This window comes from Carcharhinus amblyrhynchos, chromosome 19 (assembly GCF_965287045.1).
Source record: "Carcharhinus amblyrhynchos chromosome 19, sCarAmb.v2.hapA, whole genome shotgun sequence".
Taxonomy (NCBI): domain Eukaryota; kingdom Metazoa; phylum Chordata; class Chondrichthyes; order Carcharhiniformes; family Carcharhinidae; genus Carcharhinus; species Carcharhinus amblyrhynchos.
The window spans coordinates 50,818,328-50,841,396 of NC_137342.1; the positions used below are offsets into that span (position 1 = coordinate 50,818,328).

Below are 23,069 nucleotides of genomic sequence, written 5' to 3' on the forward strand. Positions count from 1 at the left end.
GGAATTGCTTCTTCCACAATTCCTAATGCTGACCTCTCTGTGGACCTTCGAGGTTTGCAAATGGCTGCAGGATGGACATTGACTGCTCGACTGGTGCTGATTGCTACCAATTTTCTGTATTGCTCACCAAGGTAAATCTGATTCTTCCTCACAAGATGTTTTCTTCTGATTTCTCCCCATGGGTGTTCTGTCGATGGCATCAAATTGCTGTCAGATTGATGTCACTCCTGCTGCTACTATGGTTTGGTTTCCAGTTTGATTATTATTTGGAATTCTCTTCGGATAACTTGTGGCCTGTTCCAGTTTGAAGAGGTCTCTTGTACATGACTGCTGTTGTCACTGTTACATCATACACATCACTATCTTATCACCATAACTACTGACCCTATTCTACATCCTATGCCTTTACTTATAAAGCGTATGATTCTATATGCCTTTTTAACCACATTTTCAAGTTACCCTATCATCTTCAACAATCAATGTACATAAACCCAGGTCTCTCTGCTCCTGCATCCCCTTTATAATTGTATCCTTTATTTCAGAGATTCCCAAAATGGGGTCCGTGAACCACCAGAGTCTGTGAAGGGTCTGCGGGGGAGGTGGGGGGGGACTGCCACGTGAGCAGGAAATGCCGATTTGAATATGCAAAATTTAAAAATGAGAGAAATCAATGCACTTATCAAAGCAAGATCTCCTGGAGCATGAAATATTCAGCCTATCAGCATCCAGCCTTGCTCTGGTTGGCCCATTTGATTTATTCCACTTCGCTGTTGTTGGGCAGAATAGCTCATGACCGACACTGAGGCAGAGGTGTGGTGGGAGCAGCAGATGATGAATCGGGCAGAAGCTAGGCAGCAGTGAGGAGAAGCTGTGAGTGGTCTACAAGCTGTGACAGGACCTTGGGAAAGGAGCGTGGTTTCCAGGCATTGGCAATGGATCGGAAAGGGTGCAAGCTTGAGCCTCAGAGAGAGTTGTGTGTGTGAGAGGATACGAACATGTGAATGAGAGAGAGACATGAGTGTGTGAATGAGAGAGACACGTGTGTAAATATGGGATATGTGTGAATGTGAGACAGAGGCGTGAATGTGTGTGAGAGAGAGAGATGCGTGTCCAATATTAGAATCACCTTTCCAGCATCATTCCTCTCATTAAAAATGACAAAGACTTATATATCTTTTAATCAGAGAATTTTTTATTACCAGATTAATATATACATAGATATTGCTAGAAAAGACTTGTTTACATTTGATTTCTGTGTTTGCACCTATTTCACAGCACAAAAGGAGTGTTGACATTATGAGAGTGTTTGGGGTTCTCTGATGCTCTTGGGAAGTCACTAGGGGTTCCACAGCTTGATAGGTTTGGGAAATAAGGCTTTGTCTGATATTGCCTTTACTCGTGTGTCAGCAGTGGCCCAATTAGTACCACACATGACTCCAAATCACAAGGTTCTGGATTCAAGTCCTACTCCAGGGCTTGAACACAAAAATCAAGGCTGACACTTCAGTGCAGTACTGAAGGAGTGCTGCACTCTCTTTTGAATGACGCATTAAGTTGCAGTCCCAGCTGTCTGGTCAGCTGGATGTAAAAGCCCCCACTGCATCTTTTCAAAGAAAAGCAGTGAAATATCCCTAATGTCTGGTCGATATATATTCCTCATTCAACTGACCAAAAGCACAGATTATCTAGTCGTTGTCACATTGCTGTGTGTGGTAGTTTGCTGTGTGCAAAATGCATTTCCTACATCACAACAGTGAGGACAATTCAAAAAGTACTTCATTGGCTGCAGGTTGTAAGGCATTCGGTGGTTGTGAAACACAATATAAATGCAAGTCTCCCTTTTGTCCTCCTCACTCTCTCTAACAAAACATTTCATTCCACACTTCTCTGCCTTAAATTACATCCGTAAATATCTGCCCATTCCATCAGCCTTTGTCTTCTTGAAGTCTATCACTATTTTCTTATAGTTCATAATCCTTCTGAGTTTTGTGTCATTTGCCAATTTTGAAATTGTGCCATGTACATCAAGCTCTTATGTTATTAATATGTCAAGAGAAGTGTTGGTTCTACAACCAATCCCTGAGGAATACCAAGGTGACTTTTGTTACAAAAAAGAGTGGAACTCTACCATTTTGAAGTTACTATTTTTGACTGTTTTCTAAGAAATGCAAAACAAATTTATTAAGTTAGCTTCTTTACATGATTTTATAACCATAGATATATATGTGCCCTGAAACAATAAATTAGCATTTAACCACACACAAATAAAAATCCTTACCAGTCAGTGTTGTTAATGGCAAAACAGAGTCATTATCAATATCATCTGTTGATTGAATAAACCCATGATCTGATGAAGCAATAAGTGTTGTTTCTTCATCAATGCCCGCTTCAATACTGGGAGAGCCTAGAGCCTATGAATGGAAACATGTATCGAGAGAAATATAAATTACATTCTGAATTCAACCGTAAGCAGTGTTTGGGAATATGAACAATTCAATATCTGGCTTCAAATAAATGAAAATCTAGGTGTGGAATACAGCAACATAATAGAATAGGTGAGTATTATCATTAATGATTAGGATTAAAAGTCAGATTCACCCTCTATTGGGTCACTTGGTATTCTCTTCTATTACTACTTTGCAAATTCTATATACAATAATATTGCAACACCTTTATTTTTGATTATTTAAAAATAAGATGTGAATTTCTTTTTCAAGTGACAGTTCTTACCTCAGTTACATAAGCACCGTTTAGACCAGACTGTACTTCCACATCCTGTCTGAGGTCCGATTCAGTAATATTTACATTTGATCCCATCACTTCCTCACCAGCATCAGAGTTCAAGCTTGAATGGGCAATTTCTGCTTCAGTAAGGTCTGTCTGACCTGCACTTTGGGCTTCAGTTAACTTTGCCTGATCAATCTCACTGTAAGTTTCAGTCTTAAGAGATGTGGAATTAATCTGATTCTCTGTCAAATCTGTGTGGTCGATTGCTGAGTCAACTGTCAACTCAGCTTGGGTTATAGAAGATGTGATGTCATCAGTGGCGACGGCGTGGATGATGACACTCGGGTGCGTCATTTGTACGCTGACATTTTCATTACTGCTGTGAAGAAGAGCTTCAGGCTGTGGAGAGATGTCAGAGTTGGCTGAGTCAAAAAAAACATTTTCATCAATATTTTTTGAACTCCAAGCACTCAATCATGAACTGTATTTTTTGAATAATCATACTAATTGAACTAATACAATAGTTCAGGAAATATTTAGGAACCAAAGGTACTTGCAATGGAGAAATATGGAGACAAACTGAATCAGAAATTCAAGTGTTTATAATGTAAGTATCTGAATTATATACAAATTAAAATATTTTGAACACTTTGCTTACAGTATTTTAACTGTCATATTTGCTTTCCATCAGATATTTTAGCAACTATTACAATCCCAGTCCAAACTCCCAAATTTGGTTCTGATTCAGTTAGGGACTAGTAACATTTTGTTTACAGTAGACAGAATTTAAAATCACAGTTATCCACTAAGAAAATAAAGTAACGAGATTCCAAGATTCTACGCTTTTTAAGCAAACATTTACGAAAGAGGAAAAATTGTTATAGCCCAAGATGGCTATATGTGACCTCTTGATTTTGATTTGATTTATTATTGTCACACGTATAAACACGTGACAATAATGAGGGCACCTCAGCAGATTCAGGAATTAAACCCGCACTGTTGGCGTTGCTCTGCATCATAAACCAGTTGTCCAGCCACTGAGCTAGCCGGACTCCCCTTATACAAAAAGTCAGCAAAGCAAACACTCAACCATGTCTATCTTAACTCTAACATCCAGACTTGAAATGAGGTAGACATGAATTAAACAGGAAAACTGCGGTCAACTACGAACTGCATGTCAAACAGCAGAAACAACAGTCTGGTCCCATGAATTTTTCAGCAACCCAGCTACACAAGAGTGATCACAGTGAATTATAAAACTCCTTTCAAACTCTGTCTGCCTCATGGGGCATTTCTGCTCCTCTCTTTTGAGGATCAAATCTCTGTTTTCCCTCAAAAGCTGCTCCAGCTCAGACCACCTCAATGATTGCTTGTCTCCTAGTCGCTCAGTCCCCTCCTGAGACTGCACACCACTGGGTTCACAAGGCTGCACTCCAGCATCTGATCACTGCCACAACTCCAGCTCTTTAGCTGCTCTGAGCAGAAATCTATTGGCAGTGTCATTAACAGACAACAATTGTTGACAGGCTTGACTTAACCCATCTGCCAGCTGACAGTTCCACTGAGCTGATAAGTGTACCGAGACTTTGTTACATATTTAAGTAGTTGTGTGATTGCTTTAACAGCTGGTCACATAATTTGTAGGTGATGTTATTTGGAGTGTTGCATAAGCTGCTGTTTAGTTTCAGTTTGCACTCTGTAAAGAGAACATCTCTTTCAATAAACTTGCGTGTTATTTTGAATCTGCACGTGCAGACCACATCTCTTTTTGTTGAAGTGCACAATCCTTAACATAGTTAGGACATTACAAAAAGAAAATTGGCAATGAGTCAGGATTTTGTTGCATTGAGAAAAGATCCTGCTTACAGAGAAAACAAAAACATTGTGGGGCCCTCACACTACAAGTATTAGAAGGCTGGGGAAAAATCAACAACAGGACTAAAGATTGAAGTGCAGGAAGGCCAAATAATTAAAAAAAGGTCTCTGTTTGGTTTTAAAAGGGTTTTTTTCTGATCAGAGAGGTTGAGATCCTAGGCAGTATCTGGCAAAATTTGAAAAGAAGAGATGCTTTGCTGTACAACTGGGGTCATTTAAAAAAAAACTTCAAGTCAAAGGTTTCTAGAGCAAAAAGGGGAGTACTGGGATGACAGTATAGAAAAATATCCTGAGCAGTCTCAAGTTGCTAGTACTTGCAAGAGAAATGGCAGGACAATTAGGATCCATGGATCCTTTCAGTGAAGAAAATGAATCATGGGGTTCCTATGCAGAGCATTTTCAGTACTTTGTACAAATGAATAAAATCACAAACGAGTTACTCGCACTAGCTTTTCTCAACACAATATGAAGTAAAATCTTCAATTTGCTCTGAAGCTTGGTTCATCCAGCAAAGGCAGGAATCAAAACTTACGACTTGACAAAGAACTTTGAAAAGCATCACACTCCAAAACCATTGATCATCATGGAATGGTTCACTTTCCATTGAAGGAATCAAGTGAAAGGCAAAAGCATTGTTCAGTTTGTGTCAACCTTAAAAAGGCTGACACAACACTGAGTTTGGTGAGTTATTAGAAGACACTCTTTGTGATCATCGAGTTGGTGGACTCCAAAAAGAAACTATCCACAGAAGATTGTTTATTGAACGTGCTTTGACTTAAAAGACGGCAATAGAAATTGCAATATTGATGCGGGTGCAAGAATGAAGATCCACAAGTTGGGAACTGCCCATAAGATGCAAAAACAGCAATAAGCATGTTACAGATGTGCCAAATTGGGCCACAGAATCCCAACAATGCAGAAGGAAGCCATTCAGCCTCAACATCATCATCAATAACCTTTCCCAAAGGTAGGGGAGTCTAAAACTACAGGGCACAGGTTTATGGTGAGAGGGGAGATATCTAAAAGAGTCCAGAAGGGCAATTCTTTCACTCAGAGATGTGGAGTTGCGAGCTTTGGACTGGGATAGTGACAGTAAGTAGTCTCACAACACCAGGTTAAAGTCCAATAGTGCTGCCCCTTCATCAGGTCAGTGAAGGGGCAGTGGTCCAAAAGTTCATGCTACCAAATAAACCTGCTGGACTTCAACCTGATGTTGTGAGACTTCTTATTGTGCCTTCACACAGAGGGTAATGACTGTCTGCAACAAGCTGCCAAAGGCAATAACAGAGGCAGGTACAATTTTGTCTTTTAGAAAATATTTAGACAGTTATATGGGTAACATTGGTATAGAGGGATATGGGCCAAATGTGGGCAATTGGACTAGTTTGGTGGTTAAAAACTGGGTGGCATGGAAAAGTTGGGCCAAAGGACCTTTTTCCATGCTGTATGTAAACTTCTATGACTCTACCAGCCCACTAAGTCTGCATCAACAATCCCACCCAGACCCCATCCCCATAAACCCATGTATTTATCCTGCCAGACACTAGCGGACAATTTATCATGGCCAATCAACCTAACCCATGGGGTGTGGGAGGAAACTGGAGCACCCAGAGGAAACCCACATGGGGAGAACATGCAAACTTCACAGAGACAATGACCCAAGGCTGGAATTTAACCCAGGTCCCTGGCGCTGTAAGGCAGCAGTGCTAAACACTGTGCCACCCTCTGACATCCAGCGAATAAATGCTGGAGCAAGGATAGTCAATGCAAGAATTATGGCAAAGTGAGTCACGTTGCAAAAGTTTATTGGACTAGTCCAGCTTCCCTTGAGAAGAATATTCTGAGGAAGGAACTGAGTGCCTTCAAGAAGCAGAACAAATTGTATTCTGCAAAAAAGAATTTACAGATGGAATAAAAGAATTATAGGTGTGAAGAAGAAAGTGTCCAGAAATATGAAGAACACTAACTGGAATGTCTTATCCATATAGGGTGAATCACAGGTTCTGGGTGACTCTGAAGTGAAGTGGACAACCTATTAGGATGGAAGTTGATACTGGTGCTGCTCTAGCTTTAATTTCTGAGACTACATACCAACAAAATCTCTAGTTAACTGCGATGAAGGAGTCAGAGGCCTTCATAATATTTAAGAAGGATTTAGATAAAATCTTACGATGCCAAGACATACAAGGCTACGGGCCAAGTGCTGGAAAATGGGATTAGAATAGTTAGATGGTTATTTCTGACTGGCGCAGATGTGATGACCCGAAGAACCTTTTCTGTGCTGTAAATCTCAATGAATCCATAACCATTTCCACAGGTGCTAACTTACAAAGAGACAAAGAAAAATATCCAAAAAGAGAGATTTCATCACGCACCCATTATTGTGGTAAAATACTCCACTTCCCAATTCACCACAAGTAATGACAAATTTTGTCACAGTTAGTGTGTGACAGACATCACATTTGGTCTTGATGAAAACAATATTAAAATACTGAGTGTTTCTGAGATACTCTGAAACTGACAAACATTATCCATTAGGTTGTCTCACTAAAATACCATTATGCTCCAAATGACCTCAATTGGTGGTTACTTACATACAGCAAAGACATTAGACATCTTAAATACAGTTTGATCTCTGCAGTGTAGTAATATGCTTTAAAAGCCATTAGCACCAGGATTGGCTTTACCCATCTGAAACTGCCAGTGGTGTAATTTTATCTGTAAAACACCAGGTACAAAATAAGCAAAAGTGAATTGTTAATATTCTTTTTCTGGTGTTGGATTTACTTCTCCCATTCTTTGCCTCATATTTCAGGCCCATAGGTTGAGAATAGACAGAAAAAAGTTCCAAAGATCAGGTTGGAGGTAATTCCGCTGTGTACTGTCTGGCAAGCTTTGATTTCGGTTGACTCTGGAAAGGCAGGGGTTCCACGGAAGTATTGCAGGTCAAATAATTTCAGGGATATGGGGAAGGGCAAAAAGGTGGAAGTATTCAGATTGCTCTTCAAAATGGCTGGCACAGAGGTCCAATGATCTCCTTCTGTGCTGCATCATTCTATTCGATGTAGATCACGTGTATTAACATTCCTGTCAATCCACAATTATGCATCATTCACTGAGCAATGCTACAGAAGGTAAAATGATATAAATCACCTGCAAAAAAAAAACCCCTCTCAATCTGGGTATCACACCTCAGTTACAGATATAAACTATCTTAAAATGATGAGGTTGTTTTGAAAGTCAGCCTGAAAATAGCAAGTGTTTTCCAAAGTATAATGTTCCCTAACCCAGCAGCAATTAAACTCTAACTGATCTAACCATAACTTGACACTGAGACTTTCTGAGCAGGGACACAAATATTCTTCAGCGGTGTCATTCACTTACAAAATGGAGCATCAAAGTACGCTCCAAATCCCAAACTACCTGTGAGCAACATCAAAAGGAGTTAGTAATTGTACTTACCACTACAGCTCCTGGTTACTGAGAGACACTTAAGGGAACTTTTCTACTACTGATACCATTCCAAGATTGTTGCCTGCAAAGGGTAACCTATGGCAACCATCTAGTTGCAATATCAGCTATAAATCATTCATTTGCCACGGACTCAGAGTGGAACTCATGAACAATCATAGGCAGGCTGACTCAATCATTCAAATGTCAGCTAAATTTCACGATGAGATAGCAGTGTCCCATAGCTGTTTGGTACAAAATTTGTTTGAATTTAGGCTGTGCTTTTGAAGCTGTTTACTAATAGTTTGTAAATCTGCCATCAGACTGTTGAATGGACCTACCTCATATTAAGCTGATTTTTCTTTACACCCCAGCTATGGCACTACATTCTGCTCCCTCTGTTTTACCCTTTTTCTGTATAGTGCACAAGAAACAATACTTTTCATTGTATACCAATACATGTGGCAATAAAAAATCAAAATCAAATGAAAAATTCTGATCTGACTTCGGGGCATTTAGTATTATCACTAAGTCTTGACAAGAAATGTAAAATGTATCGTTCTCCATCAATCCCACTCATTAGCTGGAAGAATTACAGGTAACTAATTTAAAATGATCAGTCACGTTCGCAATGTAGCTGACTTATGTTTGCTAGGAGTTACATATATTCATACACAGGGTCTGTAGCTGAAAGGAACATGTCGTGCATTGTGCCTTTTTGAATTAAACAACAGGGTGGGGACAATAGCTCCCTGGTGTATTCTCTGTGGCAATGCCTTGACCAATCCGAGACAATTTACCAACCAATCAGCATCCTATTGTCATGCTGTATAAATTGAAATTTGGTATTCTTGTGTCTGTCCTGATGAGCGCAAGACAAAACCTTCGACAGCAGGGCTCTTTTTCAACAATGCTTAAGTTTTATGCTACCAACCATCAAATGACTATTAGCTTGAAAGAGAGAAAAATCCAGCCTTGTGGAAAATTAAAATGGCTCATATTAAAACTGTAGTGCATTCTAATCAGTCAAAATTACACAATGACAATTATAATAAATTACATAATATTAGGCTAAACTACATTATTATTCTGGTATTTCTGAGCTTACAAATTCTGATTCTTAAAACTTTTACTTACTGAAAGGGTGTGTAGAATAATCTGTTCTGGAGAGGATGGTGAGGTAAGGGCGACAGTTGGACTAGTTGTCAATGTTATAGGAAGGCCTTGATTCGAGCTAGTCTGAATCAGGTACGTTCCTGGTGTTCCTGTGGGCTGTAATTGGAAAGACTAGGAAGAAAGAAAAAGGAACAAAGTGAGGAATTCTAACATAATGTAAGAACTCAAAACTTTAACTATGGATGAATAGATAAAAACATTTTTAGACAATATAATTTGCAATTACATGGGAATTAAGATAAGGCTATTTGGCCCAGCCAGTTTGTGTCGGCAAAATCTGACTTTTTGCCTTTTCTGTTGCTGCTTTTTAGAATCTGTACTCTCTTTTGCATTAATGGTTTTAATGTAGTTGACCTTCCAGGTTCTAACACTGCGACATTAAAATCTGTTATGAACAGCGCAAGATCACTGTACGATAATCTTACATGAAGTTGACTCCCCATTTAACAATTCCTGACACCCAGTAGGGACTAGGATTTTGGTTAATACTAGGTGCTGACCAATGTTTGATAACTTGGTTTCAAATGTCTTTTTTAATACTTGAAACATTAGCTATTTATTCTACTCCTATGGACTATTATTGGATGATCAATTTTTTTTCCAATTCTTAATTTTTCCCTCTCCTCAAAGTGCGTTTCCTTGCTGGAATACAGAACCTTTGGAAATCCGAGAGATTAAACTATGAAGGTGAGCAGACTACTTCAGTACACAAGGCATTTTGGGGGTGAAACGGATGTGCACCAGTGTGGAATAGGCTTATTGTGAATCAGTAGCTGACTTAAAAAAAAATCGCATCCAATTTTCTTTCCTCTGAACGGAACAACAATCCGAACTCTTTTAAGAGTCTTGTTTCCTGCTCCTAGTGTCTGTCCCAAATGCCTATTTGTCAGTTTTTTTTCTATTTCTCCCCAGATTCCATCAATTGTGAACAATCCCATGCATTTCCCAGGCCTTGAGTATTGAGACTAAGTCCTACAAGCACTGAGCCCTCACTAACAGCTGGAAGTTCAGATAAGTAACAACTTATTTGAACATCAGCACTTTAATTCCAAGGGGGGGACTGTTTGTTGTCAAATCTATCAAGGTGGCAAGGCACGGTGCCCAAGTGGTTAAAAAACAGGTATACATGGCTTAGTAAATTAGTGACATTGAATACTAATAAGGACGGGATGCTATGCCTGGTCAGGCCTCAGTTGTACTTAATATACAATTCTGGGCACCGCACTTTGGAAAGAATGTCAAGGCCTTACAGAGGGCGCAGAGGAGGTTTACCATGATGAGGATGTTCAGTTGTTATCCTTAGAGCATATAACGTTAACAGGAAGTCTATACAGTATTCAAAATGATGAAGGGTTTTGATAGAGGAAGTAGGCAGAAAATCCTTTCTGTGGCAACTGGGATGATAACTAGAGGTTATAGATGGCAAAACTTATTTTTAATCTTATTTGGAAAAGGGTAAGTATGAAACTAAACTAGACAACTCTTCCAAAGAGCTGAGGTGTGGAGTATGTACTGAAACACGAGCTGGTGGGGTCGGCTAGAGACTCAGGTCTCAGCGAAGCACTGAAGACTGTCAAGGACACGAACCTTTCTCCAAATTGTTGGATTAGGGATCCTGAAAAGTGTGCTGTAGAGTTCTGGTGATTTCTGACAACTCTGCCACAACTGAGCTTCTTTGAACTATTCACTCTTCTCCACTTGCCAATTCTCCCCATTCTGGTTCTCTGAAGTACTTTCTTAGTTTATTTTCAGGGTTACAGTTCTCCAGAGGTTGCTGATCAAGACGTCACCCAAGTGGCAAAGTCAACAGGCTATATGACTCTGTGGGCATGACAGCAAAACTTAATTGCTTCCTTAGTAATGGTATATTAATTGCCTTAATCACATGCAGAGATAGGCATAAACAGCCATTGGGTGGAATTTAATTCAAGTGATCAGGGTCTTGCCCTTGCTGCACCTGCAGGCTTATTTTCAGCAATTGGTGTACAAGAACACCCAGGTTTTGTTGCACATTCTCTGTTTTCAATCTATAGCCATTCAGATAATAATTCCTGTTTTTGCTACCAAAATGGATAACCTCACATTTATCCACATTATACTGCATCTGCTGTGCATTTGCCTACTCACTCAGTATATCCAAATCACACTGAAGTGTCTCTGCATCCTCCTCACAGATCACCCTCCCACCATGCTTTGTGTCATTTGCAGATTTGGACATTTAGTTCCCTCACCTAAATCATTAATATACCATAAATCATTCATATGTACTCTGTTACGATCAGCTGGCTCAGGCTGAGCAACTTTTAATCCAGTCACATCATTTGTCATTAAATTTGAACCATAACTATTTTATTTTTTGTTGCAAGTCTCCCATGAAAGTATCTCTCCTCCATTAGCTTGGTTCTCATTAACAATCCTAGGAGAATATAGGGGTTATTGAGTGTGACACTCCAGGTGTAGTTCCTGTTGATTTGCTTTACTTACCGGTAGGAATTCGAATCTCTGTAGAGTCGTCGCGTTCAGCGTTATTGTTTCACAATCTGTACTGCTACCACAAGAATCACTTGATGCTGCACAAAAAATACTTAGTTGAGCTACGATACACATATTGCAAACTCATAAATATTTAATATAATCAGAAAAATAGTAAAAAAGCTCCTCTTGGATGCAGGGTTGTATTATTGGAGAGCTGTAAAAATGACTGGACACTTTTTGGGCATGGTGCTAAATGGATCTGGTTCATCTAATCAGCTAAGCAAGTGATTAGGAAGCAAATGGATTTTGGTGCTTATTGCAAGAGGAATGGAATATACAGTTAGGGAAGTTTAATTACAGCTCGACAGGCTTTGGCGAGACCACATCTAGAATGCTGTGTCCAGTTTTTGTCTGCCTGTTTGAGACAAGATTAGTAGTAGTTCAGGAAAGGCTCATTCAAATCATTCCTAGGATGAAGGGCTCATTTTATGAAGGAAAGCTGGTCAATTTGGACCTGTATACACTGGAGTTTAGATCTTATAGAATCATATTAGATCCTGGAGGGACTTAATAGGGTGGATACCAGGAGGATGCTTTTATTTGCAAGGGTGACTAGAACTAGGACAGGCGAGAGGCGGCACCCGTCTTAAGAAGATGAGGGGAATTCCTTTTGGTTATTGGTATTTGGAATTCTCTTCCCCAGAATGCAGTGCAGGTTGGGTCATTGAACTTATTCAAGGCAAAGTTATATAGATTAGGGTATGGATTATGGGAGGAAAGTGAGGTTGAGATCAGTCAGATGAGTCATAATCTTATTGAACGGCGCAGCTGGCTCAAAAGGCTGAATGGCCTACCCTGACCTAAATCTTATGTTCTTAAAGCATAAAATCGCTTCTAATTTTGTATCAAAGAGGCCAGGAGACAACTTGTGTGGGAAATATGTGACCGCTCTATAGCTGCTCGGTAATAAAAAGTGTGTTGTTCTTCGGCATTAATACCTCTTAAAGTTCACATAAAGAGTGACGCAGATTAGTACTGTGTGCAACCACAGACCAATGCTCCAACTCACGGTGATTACCCAACAGTCCAAGTTACTGACTGCAGAATTGTTGGAAAGTACAGGGACTTAAATTTTTGTTTCCCTTAAAACTTCTTGCTAGCAGGTTTTAGAGATGCCACATAGAGACCTAGAAGCAGGTGAGGTATTGTGTATGGAAGAAGAGAAGAAAATAAAACAAAGAGGCAGTCTTGATTTGAAAAGTAAACTTAATGGGAGCGATCTTACTGGTTTGCCGCGTTGGTTGATTGGTGTGGTGAGCTGGGCAGTTACAGTGAATGGAGCAAAATGTTTGCTAACCTCCTGACCTGGTTTTGCCAGCGTGAAGCATATTAACATAAAGTTGACCAAAGTTAAAAGCACTTACCTGGTTCAGAACTGCTGCTTCCGCCCTTATGGGTGTTCCGTGCCCCTCCCGCCCACTGATGTGACATCATGCTGATGAGTCACTACTGCTCTGCAGTGGTTAGGGGGATTTGAGGGGTGGGGGTGGTGGTGAAGGTGCCATGGTCACAGTGGGGGAATCAGAGACCACTGAAGATCCTGCGTGGTTGAGGGCAGGACTGGGAAGTACCAGCCTGGCGCTGTTGCGATGCCCAGCTGGGCACCATAAGTGTGATGGGGCAGTGCTAAGGAGGTATAACTCCTTAGGTATAATTCTGCATGACTCCCTGTCTCCCTGTGGCCTGAGTGGGCACTATGATGGGGGACATTAACAATGACAGGGAGCTCTGCACCGTGGGTTGTTGTGCGGGGAAGGAGCCGTGGAGGACTCTGTGATATGTGGGAGAGAGGGGGAGAATATCAGAGTTCCGGTGCCTTGATGCCAACGAGCCATGTTGGGTATGGGGGGGCGGGGGGGGGGGGGAGGGGAGTTGTTGACAATGCTGCTGATGATTGGGGACGGGAGGTCTCCCATTTCAACAGGAGGTTGTGGCGCCCTGCGCAATGGCACTCGAAAGCTCTGCAGCCAGCTTCCCGCCATACTTAAGCTTCACTCCCTCCTTTACTGGCACAAAGCTCCTAGCTGTCAGAAAAACTGACAGGATTGCAGTGCCAGACTCTGTCAAACTTATTGAATGGCGGGGCAGGCTCAAAGGGCTAGATGGCCTACTCATGCTCCTATTTCTTATGTTCTTATTATGACACATTTGAAAAATAATTTTGCTATTGACTGTTGGGACACAATTAGGCACGATTTTCCCGTCCCACCGAAATTCGATCGGCTTTTGGCTGTATCTCCAAGTTTTCAGTTTCTGGCCAGTGGCAGAGCCAGAAACTCCCAGCCAAGATTACAAGCATACGAAGGAGCACCCCTACACAACCGCTGTCCTTAAAAACGTACCAACATGAGTGATTTGCACTGGAATCTGCAGAGCGGCCACTGGGCTGTTGGAGACGCTGCTGCTTTCTTCCACTTGAGTTAACCGAACCCGCAGATGCTGAACGGAGGATGAATTTGAATTGCGTGAACTCGATCCGGTTTGACACTCGGGTAATTGATGCACCGACTGTGGCTGCTTTAGACTTTCCACCAATTGTCTCAAATTCTCTACCAATTCTGTCATCGAAAAACAAAAGAAATGTACCAGTAGAACTTGGAGCATTGACAATTAATAACTTCATTATGCAAGTGAAAATGCAGATTATTATCAAATCCTTACAGTACAGGAGGATGCCATTTGACCATTCGAGTCTGTACTGACCACATTCCCACCTAGATCCTATCCCCGTAACCCCACACATTTATCCTGCTAATACTCTGACACTAGGGGTCAACTTAGCATGGCCAATCAACCTAACCGGTACAGCTTTTGGGCTATGGGAGAAAATCAGAGCACCCGGGGGAAATCTACACAGACATGGGGAGAACGTGCAAATTCCGCATAGACAGAGACCCGAGGCCGGAATTGAACCCGGGCCCTTGGCGCTGTGAGGTAGCAGTACTAACCACTGTGCCGCTCAAACATCAATTTGTGTAGGATACTTAGCCAAAAGTTAAATGTCATTTCTCGGTCCAACAAAAATATGATAATCAATCTGTTATTCAGATAAATTATCAACTTTTCTGGGGGGAAACGTAAAAAGATTTGAAGATGAAACGTGGACAAGTTTTTGTACTCCCTGGTTCTGACTGAAAAGCGGGAAATAATAAGAAATGTACCATACAACATATACATGGCTTGATCTTTATCACTGGCTGAAAACTATAAAAACTCCCAAAATAAAGGATTTAAATAAAAATACAAAATGACCTGTTACACCGCTGAACAAGTTAATTGTATTAAATCTGTTTAATCAAATACGACTATTGTTAGTTAGAAATCAGAAAAACCTGGCAACCAAAATAACTTCTGGTGATCACAACTGTCATAGAGCTTCTTCAGTTGTTATTTGCAGCTATCATTTTGAAATCATTTGTTTTTATAAAACATGCAATATGTTGTCAGATTGATCATAGTGGTTTACTCACTGCAGAAAAATATATGTTATCATTGCATTTGAGGATATTATTGTACCTGCAAATGTCAAATCTTTATGGTTTGTAACCTGCCGTTTGATAGTCCACCATTTACTTCTCAACCACTGGGGTGAGCGGACACTACTCCAACCTTCTGCCATGATGTCCCAGTTAATCTCACTTTCATCCTCTGCATTGAGTTCTGCGATTCTACACAAAATAAATTAAATATCAAACTATTAAAGACAACCGCTCATCAAGAATCAAAGTGTTAGCAAATCTAAGCAATATTTGAAGGTTCCATCGAATCACCAACTATACAATATTTATTAGTCTTAATTCCTATAACTGAGAAACTTTGAAAACTTCTCCTAATCTTCTACCAGTCTTAGCCCTGTAGCATCCTGCACTGTACAACTTGCTTGGCTCTTAGCTAATTCCAGGTGCCACTGATTAATCAAAACTCTAACTTTGTTTGACTGGGTAAACTTGCTGATAATCAGTCACACACCCGGGAGTTTTGTCTTTAATGACAAAGACAATTGCTTGGACATTATAATCTTTTAAATAATGATAATGAGTTAGCTAGTTTGTAATTTCTTCAGTATTTTTAAATCATTTTCTTTAAACAACATTTTTCCATTTTACCTGTGGTATGGCATCAATGCACTAATGATGTGGAGATGCCAGTAAACGCAGTAAGAAGTCTCACAACATCAGATTAAAGTCCAACCTTTGGACAACGGGTTGGACTTTAACCTGGTGTTGTGAGACTTCTTACTGTATCAATGTACAAATCCATTGCAAAAATCAAGATTACGAATCCCACTAAACTTCCTATTGTAGGATTAAAACTCTATTTCAGAACACAAGGAATTAAAATATATCCTTAATATCTGGTTTCAGACCTGTCCATGCAGTTCAGTCCAAGTATTCCTTGCAACCATTGAACTTAAGTTTATGTACTAACATTCTTAAGTTTGATAAGATGCCACAGCAGTTAACAGCAGGACATCGAGACTTATAGCACAGTAAGCCTTTGGCCATTGCGTCAATGCTTGTTCATTATAGTGTAACCCAAAATTAATTCCACTCTCTCCCTGCATCTTTCGCTGCTTCAAATATTCATCCAGTTTTTTCTCAAGTGTAATTGTCTGCAGGAATGCATTCATGCCCCAACGATCCTGAACTTAAAAGAAATTAACGCTTATTTATCACAAGCAGGCTTACATTAACACTGCAATGAAGTTACTGTGAAAATCCCCTGGTTGCCACACTCCGACATCTGTTCAGATACACTGAAGGAGAATTTATCAATTCACCTAACCTGCACATCTTTGGACTGTGGGAGGAAACCGGCGCACCTGGAGGAAGCCCACGCAGACTCGGGCAGAATGTTTAAACTACACACTCTGACCCAAGCCGGGAATCAAACCTAGATGCTTGGCTCTGAGAGGCAGCAATGCTAACCACTGTACCACCACACCGCCCCAGCAATAAAATTAAATTAACTGAACTCTTGGAAAAAATGTACTTTCTGTGGGACATTTCTGACCTCTGCCTAGAAACAGATTGCTTGCTTTCCTCTTGGAAGTAGCACTGTTGGCAGCTGAATTAGTATACCTTAAAATTAGGTTTATTTCATCGTCTTTGCTCCATTCTGTCCCTCCACTTTGCTTCCAGTTGAGGTAATTCAGCCACTTGGAACGGCATTGCTTCTCTGAACGGGTGCCCACCCGTTCAGCCACTGCAGCCCAAGAGACACCTTGGGTGACAATGTCACCTGGGTCTGTGGCAGTTAATTCATGGACCACCTCTGCTAGTCGCTTCTCTTCTTCCACCGTCCATTTACCTGGGAAAGGAGAAGTTACAAAATATTTGCGCAATTTGAGCAATCAGGGTTCACTGAACATAAACCGTTGAAGCTTTTTCACATGGTAGGACAGAACTGAAAAGAGAAAATGAGGAGAACATTCGCAGTTCTTTGCAAGCTACAGAACTGGACTTACTTTAAAATAACAAAATGAAAATAATGCAGATGCTCGAACATGAAACAAAAACAGAAAATGCTGAAAAATCTCAGTAAGTCTGACGTGCATCTGTCAAGAGAGGATAGAAACAATGTTGATTGGTTGGATCTATTCTTTCTCCACAGATGCTGTCAGACCTGCTGAGATTTTCCAGCATTTTCTGTTTTTGTTACTTAAATATTATCCTAATAAGACTAAGATCATTTTAAAGACAAAACATTCCAACAAAAAGTATTACTGAGACAAAATGTTCTCAGAGAGGATTCTGGTCTTCCAATGTATTGGGCTGAATTTTCGATTGAGGTAATTCTTCACTATTACAATAGTTAACCTCAGCCAAATCACAAAGAGTGAATGGTTAAGGGGAGGTGATGGATGGGGTGGCTTTGTGGTGATTATGTTATGATTTAGTCTAAATTTTAAATTAAATATTTTGATACTTAAATTAAGCAATGTAAATAACACATCAAAATAGGAACTTGGAGCGAAGATTGCCAAATTATTTGTTAATCTAAATTCACAACATTGCATTAAGAATAGACTGCAAAAACTTTTGAGAAGATGCACTTTTTTGGTAAAAGACTGACAATGATCAAGAATGGTAATGGCAAGCATTATCAGATATAGAGTAGGGGAAAATCTGTTAAGAATAAAAGCCCAGAAAATGCTGTTAACTTTAAGGCAATTTCTTGGCTTCTGTTCATTCTTGTTAATTCGTGTCTGACAGAGTCATGGGGTGGAGTTTTCCAGCTGTGCTCACCCCGAGGCTGGAAAATCCCACCCGAGGTCAATGGAGCACTGCATGGTCTGTGTCCTGCCCGCTATGATTCCTGTGGCTGGCGGGACTGGAAAATTCCACGCATAGTCAGAGTTTACAGCGCAGAAAAGGCCCTTTGGCCCAGCACGCCTGCACCGACAATAACTATCATTAAAAGCGTGCTGATCCCATTAGTCCTGCATTTGTCCCATATCCTTGAACGTTAGGATCTTTCAAATGCTTGTCCAAATATTTTTTAAAGATTACAAGATTACTGGCCTTCACTATGTTCCAGGCAGTGCATTCCAGATTCCCAACACCCTCAGTGAAAAAGTTTTTTCTCAAATTCCCTCTTAATCTCCCACTCCTCACCCTAAAACTATGTCCTCTCATGACTGACCCATCAACCAAGGAGAACAGCTACTTCGTATTCTCCCTGTCCATGCCTCTCAATCTTATACACCTCAGTCGTGTCCCCCCCTCAGCCTCCTCTGCTCTAAGAAAACAATCCAGGCTTATCTAGTCTCTCCTTATAGCTCAAATGCTCCATCCTAGGCAACATCTTGGTGAACCTCCTCTGTACCCTACCTAGTGCTATCAATATTGTGAGGTGACCAGAACTGCACACACTACTCCACCTAACTAATGTTCTGTACAACTCCAACATTACCTCGTTATACTCTATACCACGACTGATGAAAGCAACATCCATATGCCTATTCACATACTCTGCTGACTTCAGGGATCTGTGAATAATTACCCCAAGATTCCCCCAGTTTCTCTGACAATGCTTGTTTGCTGTTCCTGATGATTTTCATTCTTTTAAAAAAACTATCCTTATTCTAAATGTACCATTTAATTAAATTTGTTATAAAACCATAATTATGCATGGCTTAAAAAAACGTGGTAACAAATTTGTAACAGATATCCTGCTCATTTTAAAACTGATGTGGAAAGAACATTCAGGTCAAGTGCTAATGTGATTATTTGCAAAGCTCCAATTAAAGTCAGACGAAGCATTCAAGAATAAAGTATCCTATCGTGTCAGCTTAATATGTTATTTATTTGATGCAATCACCCTGCTTAATTGGAACAGGCAATGTAGGAAACACTGTAGTGAAAAAGTCTTGGTCGGAATTAACCAGCCCCACCATTGCCAGGATCCTCAGTCCTGCTGAAAGTAAATGGACTTTACTTTCATAATCTTATACACCTCAATCATGTGTTCCCCTCAACCCCCCTTAGCCTTCTCTGCTCCAAAGAAAACAATTTAAGCCTATCTAGTCTCTCCTTATAACTCAAATACTCCATCCCAGGCAACATGCTGGTGAATCTCCTCTGTACCCCCTTTACTGCCATTACATTCCCTGTGGCAGGGATTGGAAAATCCTAACCAAAATCTTCATTTAAAAGCAAGCAGTTGAAAAATTTATTTCCACATTATACGATGCAAACATTTCCTCCAAAAATCTTTTGCAAGAGGAAATGGTGCACTGTGGCTCCAGTTTATCCAATTCACCAGAATAACCAGCTTCACTTAAAGAACTAAAGAAACCAAACAGTTGGGTGCAAGGAATCCTCATGTATGTTTTTTGTCTCATAACACAGGGCAACAATTTGGGCACTAGCACAACAGAGCCACTTTACTTTTGTAAAATACAACCTAAAACAACAAAATATATCTCGTTGTTGGTTACCAGTATTGCAAGTGTCTTTCATCAGTCTGCAGCGATCTTTCACTGAGGAAGCACTCCTTCCCAGAGCTGCCCCTATCGTTGCCCAGTCATTACCATGCTTAGATCGTAACCTATATATCAGGGAAAATAGAAGTTAAATAAAATTAAAGTTTATTTATTACTCATAAATAAGACTTATATCAACACTGCAATGAAATTACTGTGAAATTCCCTCAGTGGCCACACTTTGGTGCCTGTTTGGGTCAGTACACCTAACCGGCATGTCTTTCAGACTGTTGGAGGAGACCAGAGCACCCAGAGAAAACCCAAGCCGACATGGGGAGAATGTGCAGACTCCACACAGACACTGACCCAAGACAGGAATCAAACCCAGGTTCTTGACTCTGTGAGGCAACAGTGCTAACCACTGCATCACATATCTTGCTGTGCCATATATCTTTGCTTTGCAGGTAACATCAAGCAATATACAATTCCACCTTTTACATTTCAACAGCAGCTTTTTGAGTCACAACCAGGTGCTCCGGTTTCCTCCCACAGTCCAAAGATGTGTGGTTAGGTCGATTGGCCATGCTAAAATTGCCCCTTAGTGTCCTGAGATGTATAGGTTAGAGAGATTAGCGGGTAAAATATGTAGGGATATGGGTTAGGACCTGGGTGAGACTGTGGGTGATGTAGACTCGATGGGCCGAATGGCCTTTTTCTGCACTACAGGGATTCTATGATTTCTATGATTCTATGAACATGTGAACAACTTTTTGATATTTGAAACCAAGAACTATTACTTCCTTTTTTGATGAGGCAGTGAAGAATCTGAGTGATTAATTTAACAAACTGAATTGCAATTATTGATACAATTACAGCTCAATGTGTGAAACCAGTACCATTTTGCTTATATATTTATTCGTGTCACAAATAGGCTTATATATTAACACTGCAATGAAGTTACTGTGAAAATCCCCTAGTCGTCACATTCCAGCACCTGTTGGGTGTACTGACAGAAAATTTATCATGGCCAATGCACCTAACCAGCACGCTTTTTGGACTGTGGGAGGAAACTGGAGCATCCAGAGGAAACCCACGCAGATATGGGGAAAATGTGCAAACTCCGCACAGACAGTGATCCAAGCCGGGAATCGAACATGGGTCCCTGGTGCTGTGAGGCAGCAGTGCCACCATGCACCCCATGAGCTATTAAAACTGTCTAAAGCACTGAAGTAGAGTTACAAATGAAACATAATCCAATATTTAATTACATAGCCACAAATATAATGAATGCCAATTTTTTCTAGTGTTTGTTAAAGATTTACTTTCATCTCATCTGAAGTAATCAATCAATTTGATTCTTAGCATTGTCTCTAATTTGCCCTCAGAGAAAAGAGAGGTCAGATTGTTTCACTTTCAACACTGAAACTGTCAGCTCTTTCTTTTGCCCAGCATACCTATTATGTATTTGGCAAGACATAAGTCGGAATTCTGACCTTGGCGGTGGCTGGGATTCTCCTGTCCCACTGCAGTGAATGGAAATTTGGTGAAATGCCAAATTCCCCATCCTCGCTGGCAGTGATGGTGGGGCGTACAACATTGGAGAATTCCAGCCATAGTTTCCAGAAGTTCTCAGCTCAAGCTGAAATATCCAGTTTCTACAACTTGGCTGTTCAGCTCACATTTAGCAAGTGTAGCTAGCTTAGGAAGAAAATTGACAAAAGCCTGAGAGAGGACACTTGCCATTCCTCCTAACCATGAACTAATGCCTGGGGAACCAAATAAAGGAAAATTTTAAATGAAAAAAAGCAGTTCCATAAAATTATATCTGAAGAATAAGCAGTGTCTATGTCATTAAGCTGCAATGGTGGTTTTATGGTGATTTGATTACATTATAGTCTCGTCCAAATTTTATTATCATGCATCATTTCCATATGGTCTCTTGAGAAGTGGCAGCCATGGCTCAGTTGGTAACCTCCTGACTCAGAGGTGAGAATGTGCTCTGTTCTTAGGACCCATGCCAGAGCTTTGAGCACAGAAGTCCAGGCTGACACTTCAATGTAGTAATAAGGAAGTGCTGCATCATCAGGGGTAACGTCATTTGGATGAGATGTTAAACTGAGGCTGCATCTGTCATCTTGGATGGATGTAAAAAAAATCCCACAACCCTGTTGCGAAGAGCAGGGGAATTTTCTCCACACCCTGGTTAATACTTCTTCCAAAACAAACATTAAAATTGATTATCTCCTCATTATGACATTATGGTCTGTGAATATTTCCAATATGTAAATTGACTGTGGTATTTCATACACACCAGCAGTGACTACACACTTCACAAGTACTTCATTGGCTGTAAAGCATTTTGGGACACCCTGAGATCGTGCATGATGCCAAATGAACACAAGACTTTCTTGGTTACCTAATTAACCAATAACAAGGAAAGATAAATGTTAATTATTGTGCGACTGAGGCACCATTTTGACAGAAATAGTTATTTTCCAGCTTAATCAGGAAACTTAGGCAGTTTGTTCAAACAACTTGTCGATGTCCAAGTTAATTGTATTGGCTTGAATGCTCGACTATACTGTCGTCTGAACCTCAACTTGTCTCATCAAACACAACAACACAGGCAAGTTACTTCGTAGGTTGACTGTATGTAGTTAGGAAAAAAAATGAGCAAGATCACATTCTATCATGTCAGATGACAAAATTATAACAGCAGCAGAAGCCAGAACGTTATTTAGTGACAGGAGATTTTAGTCCGAGGGGAGAAGTTGTAAATAGAAAGGATAAATGGGGATGAGAGTTTAAAACATACAGTAACATAGTAGAACACAACACTTACTCTTTAAGTTTCTCAATTTCTTGTGGAGTATACCTGATAACAACAACAGTTCAGAATGGTTAATAAAACCAAACAAAATGATTTAATTTGTGAAAATTACATTATAGTATAAAATACAAATTGATTGTACTTTCCAACGTGGTTTCTGTTGTCATACATCCGAAGCACGCGTCTATAAACGGCGAACAATGGCCTGTTAAGCCCTCTCGCTATTGTCCGATAGAAATCTTTTCTTTCATCTTTTGACATTTCAAATATGACTTCTGTGGCATCACTTAGCCCATGTATCTACAGAAGAACAGGGAAACAGGGGCAAACAATCACTTTGGGTACTAACATGCTGCATTATTCAGAAGGTCAGATGCAAAGGTGTTGGAGCGTACATGCAGGAGTCTAAAGTCAAAGGAGCAGACTCGGGGATCCAGCAATGCTGGAACAGATTAGAAAGTACAGAAGGGACGAGGCCAATAATAAAAATAAACACAATGACTGGGAACTAATGTAATGCAAGGGTGATTGACAAATGGGATTTGGTGG

At 40.3% G+C, this 23,069-nt stretch overlaps 1 protein-coding gene across 3 annotated transcripts in view; it reads right to left on the reverse strand.

Moving 5' to 3' along the window:
* Window positions 1-23,069, reverse strand: part of dmtf1 (cyclin D binding myb-like transcription factor 1) — a 59,785-nt gene that overhangs the window by 6,857 nt on the left and 29,859 nt on the right. For all 3 annotated transcript variants that reach the window (XR_013889001.1, XM_080207771.1, XM_080207772.1), the window contains exons 7-16: window positions 22,663-22,820; window positions 22,533-22,565; window positions 19,706-19,815; window positions 16,845-17,073; window positions 15,280-15,431; window positions 14,106-14,321; window positions 11,713-11,798; window positions 9,190-9,339; window positions 2,731-3,126; window positions 2,279-2,411 (exon numbers count right to left, since the gene is read on the reverse strand). Coding sequence is in view for 2 of the 3 variants with exons in the window: in XM_080207771.1 (XP_080063897.1) it covers window positions 2,279-2,411; window positions 2,731-3,126; window positions 9,190-9,339; window positions 11,713-11,798; window positions 14,106-14,321; window positions 15,280-15,431; window positions 16,845-17,073; window positions 19,706-19,815; window positions 22,533-22,565; window positions 22,663-22,820 (1,663 nt within the window). In the remaining variant the exon portion in view is untranslated. The remainder of the gene's footprint in view (window positions 1-2,278; window positions 2,412-2,730; window positions 3,127-9,189; window positions 9,340-11,712; window positions 11,799-14,105; window positions 14,322-15,279; window positions 15,432-16,844; window positions 17,074-19,705; window positions 19,816-22,532; window positions 22,566-22,662; window positions 22,821-23,069) is intronic.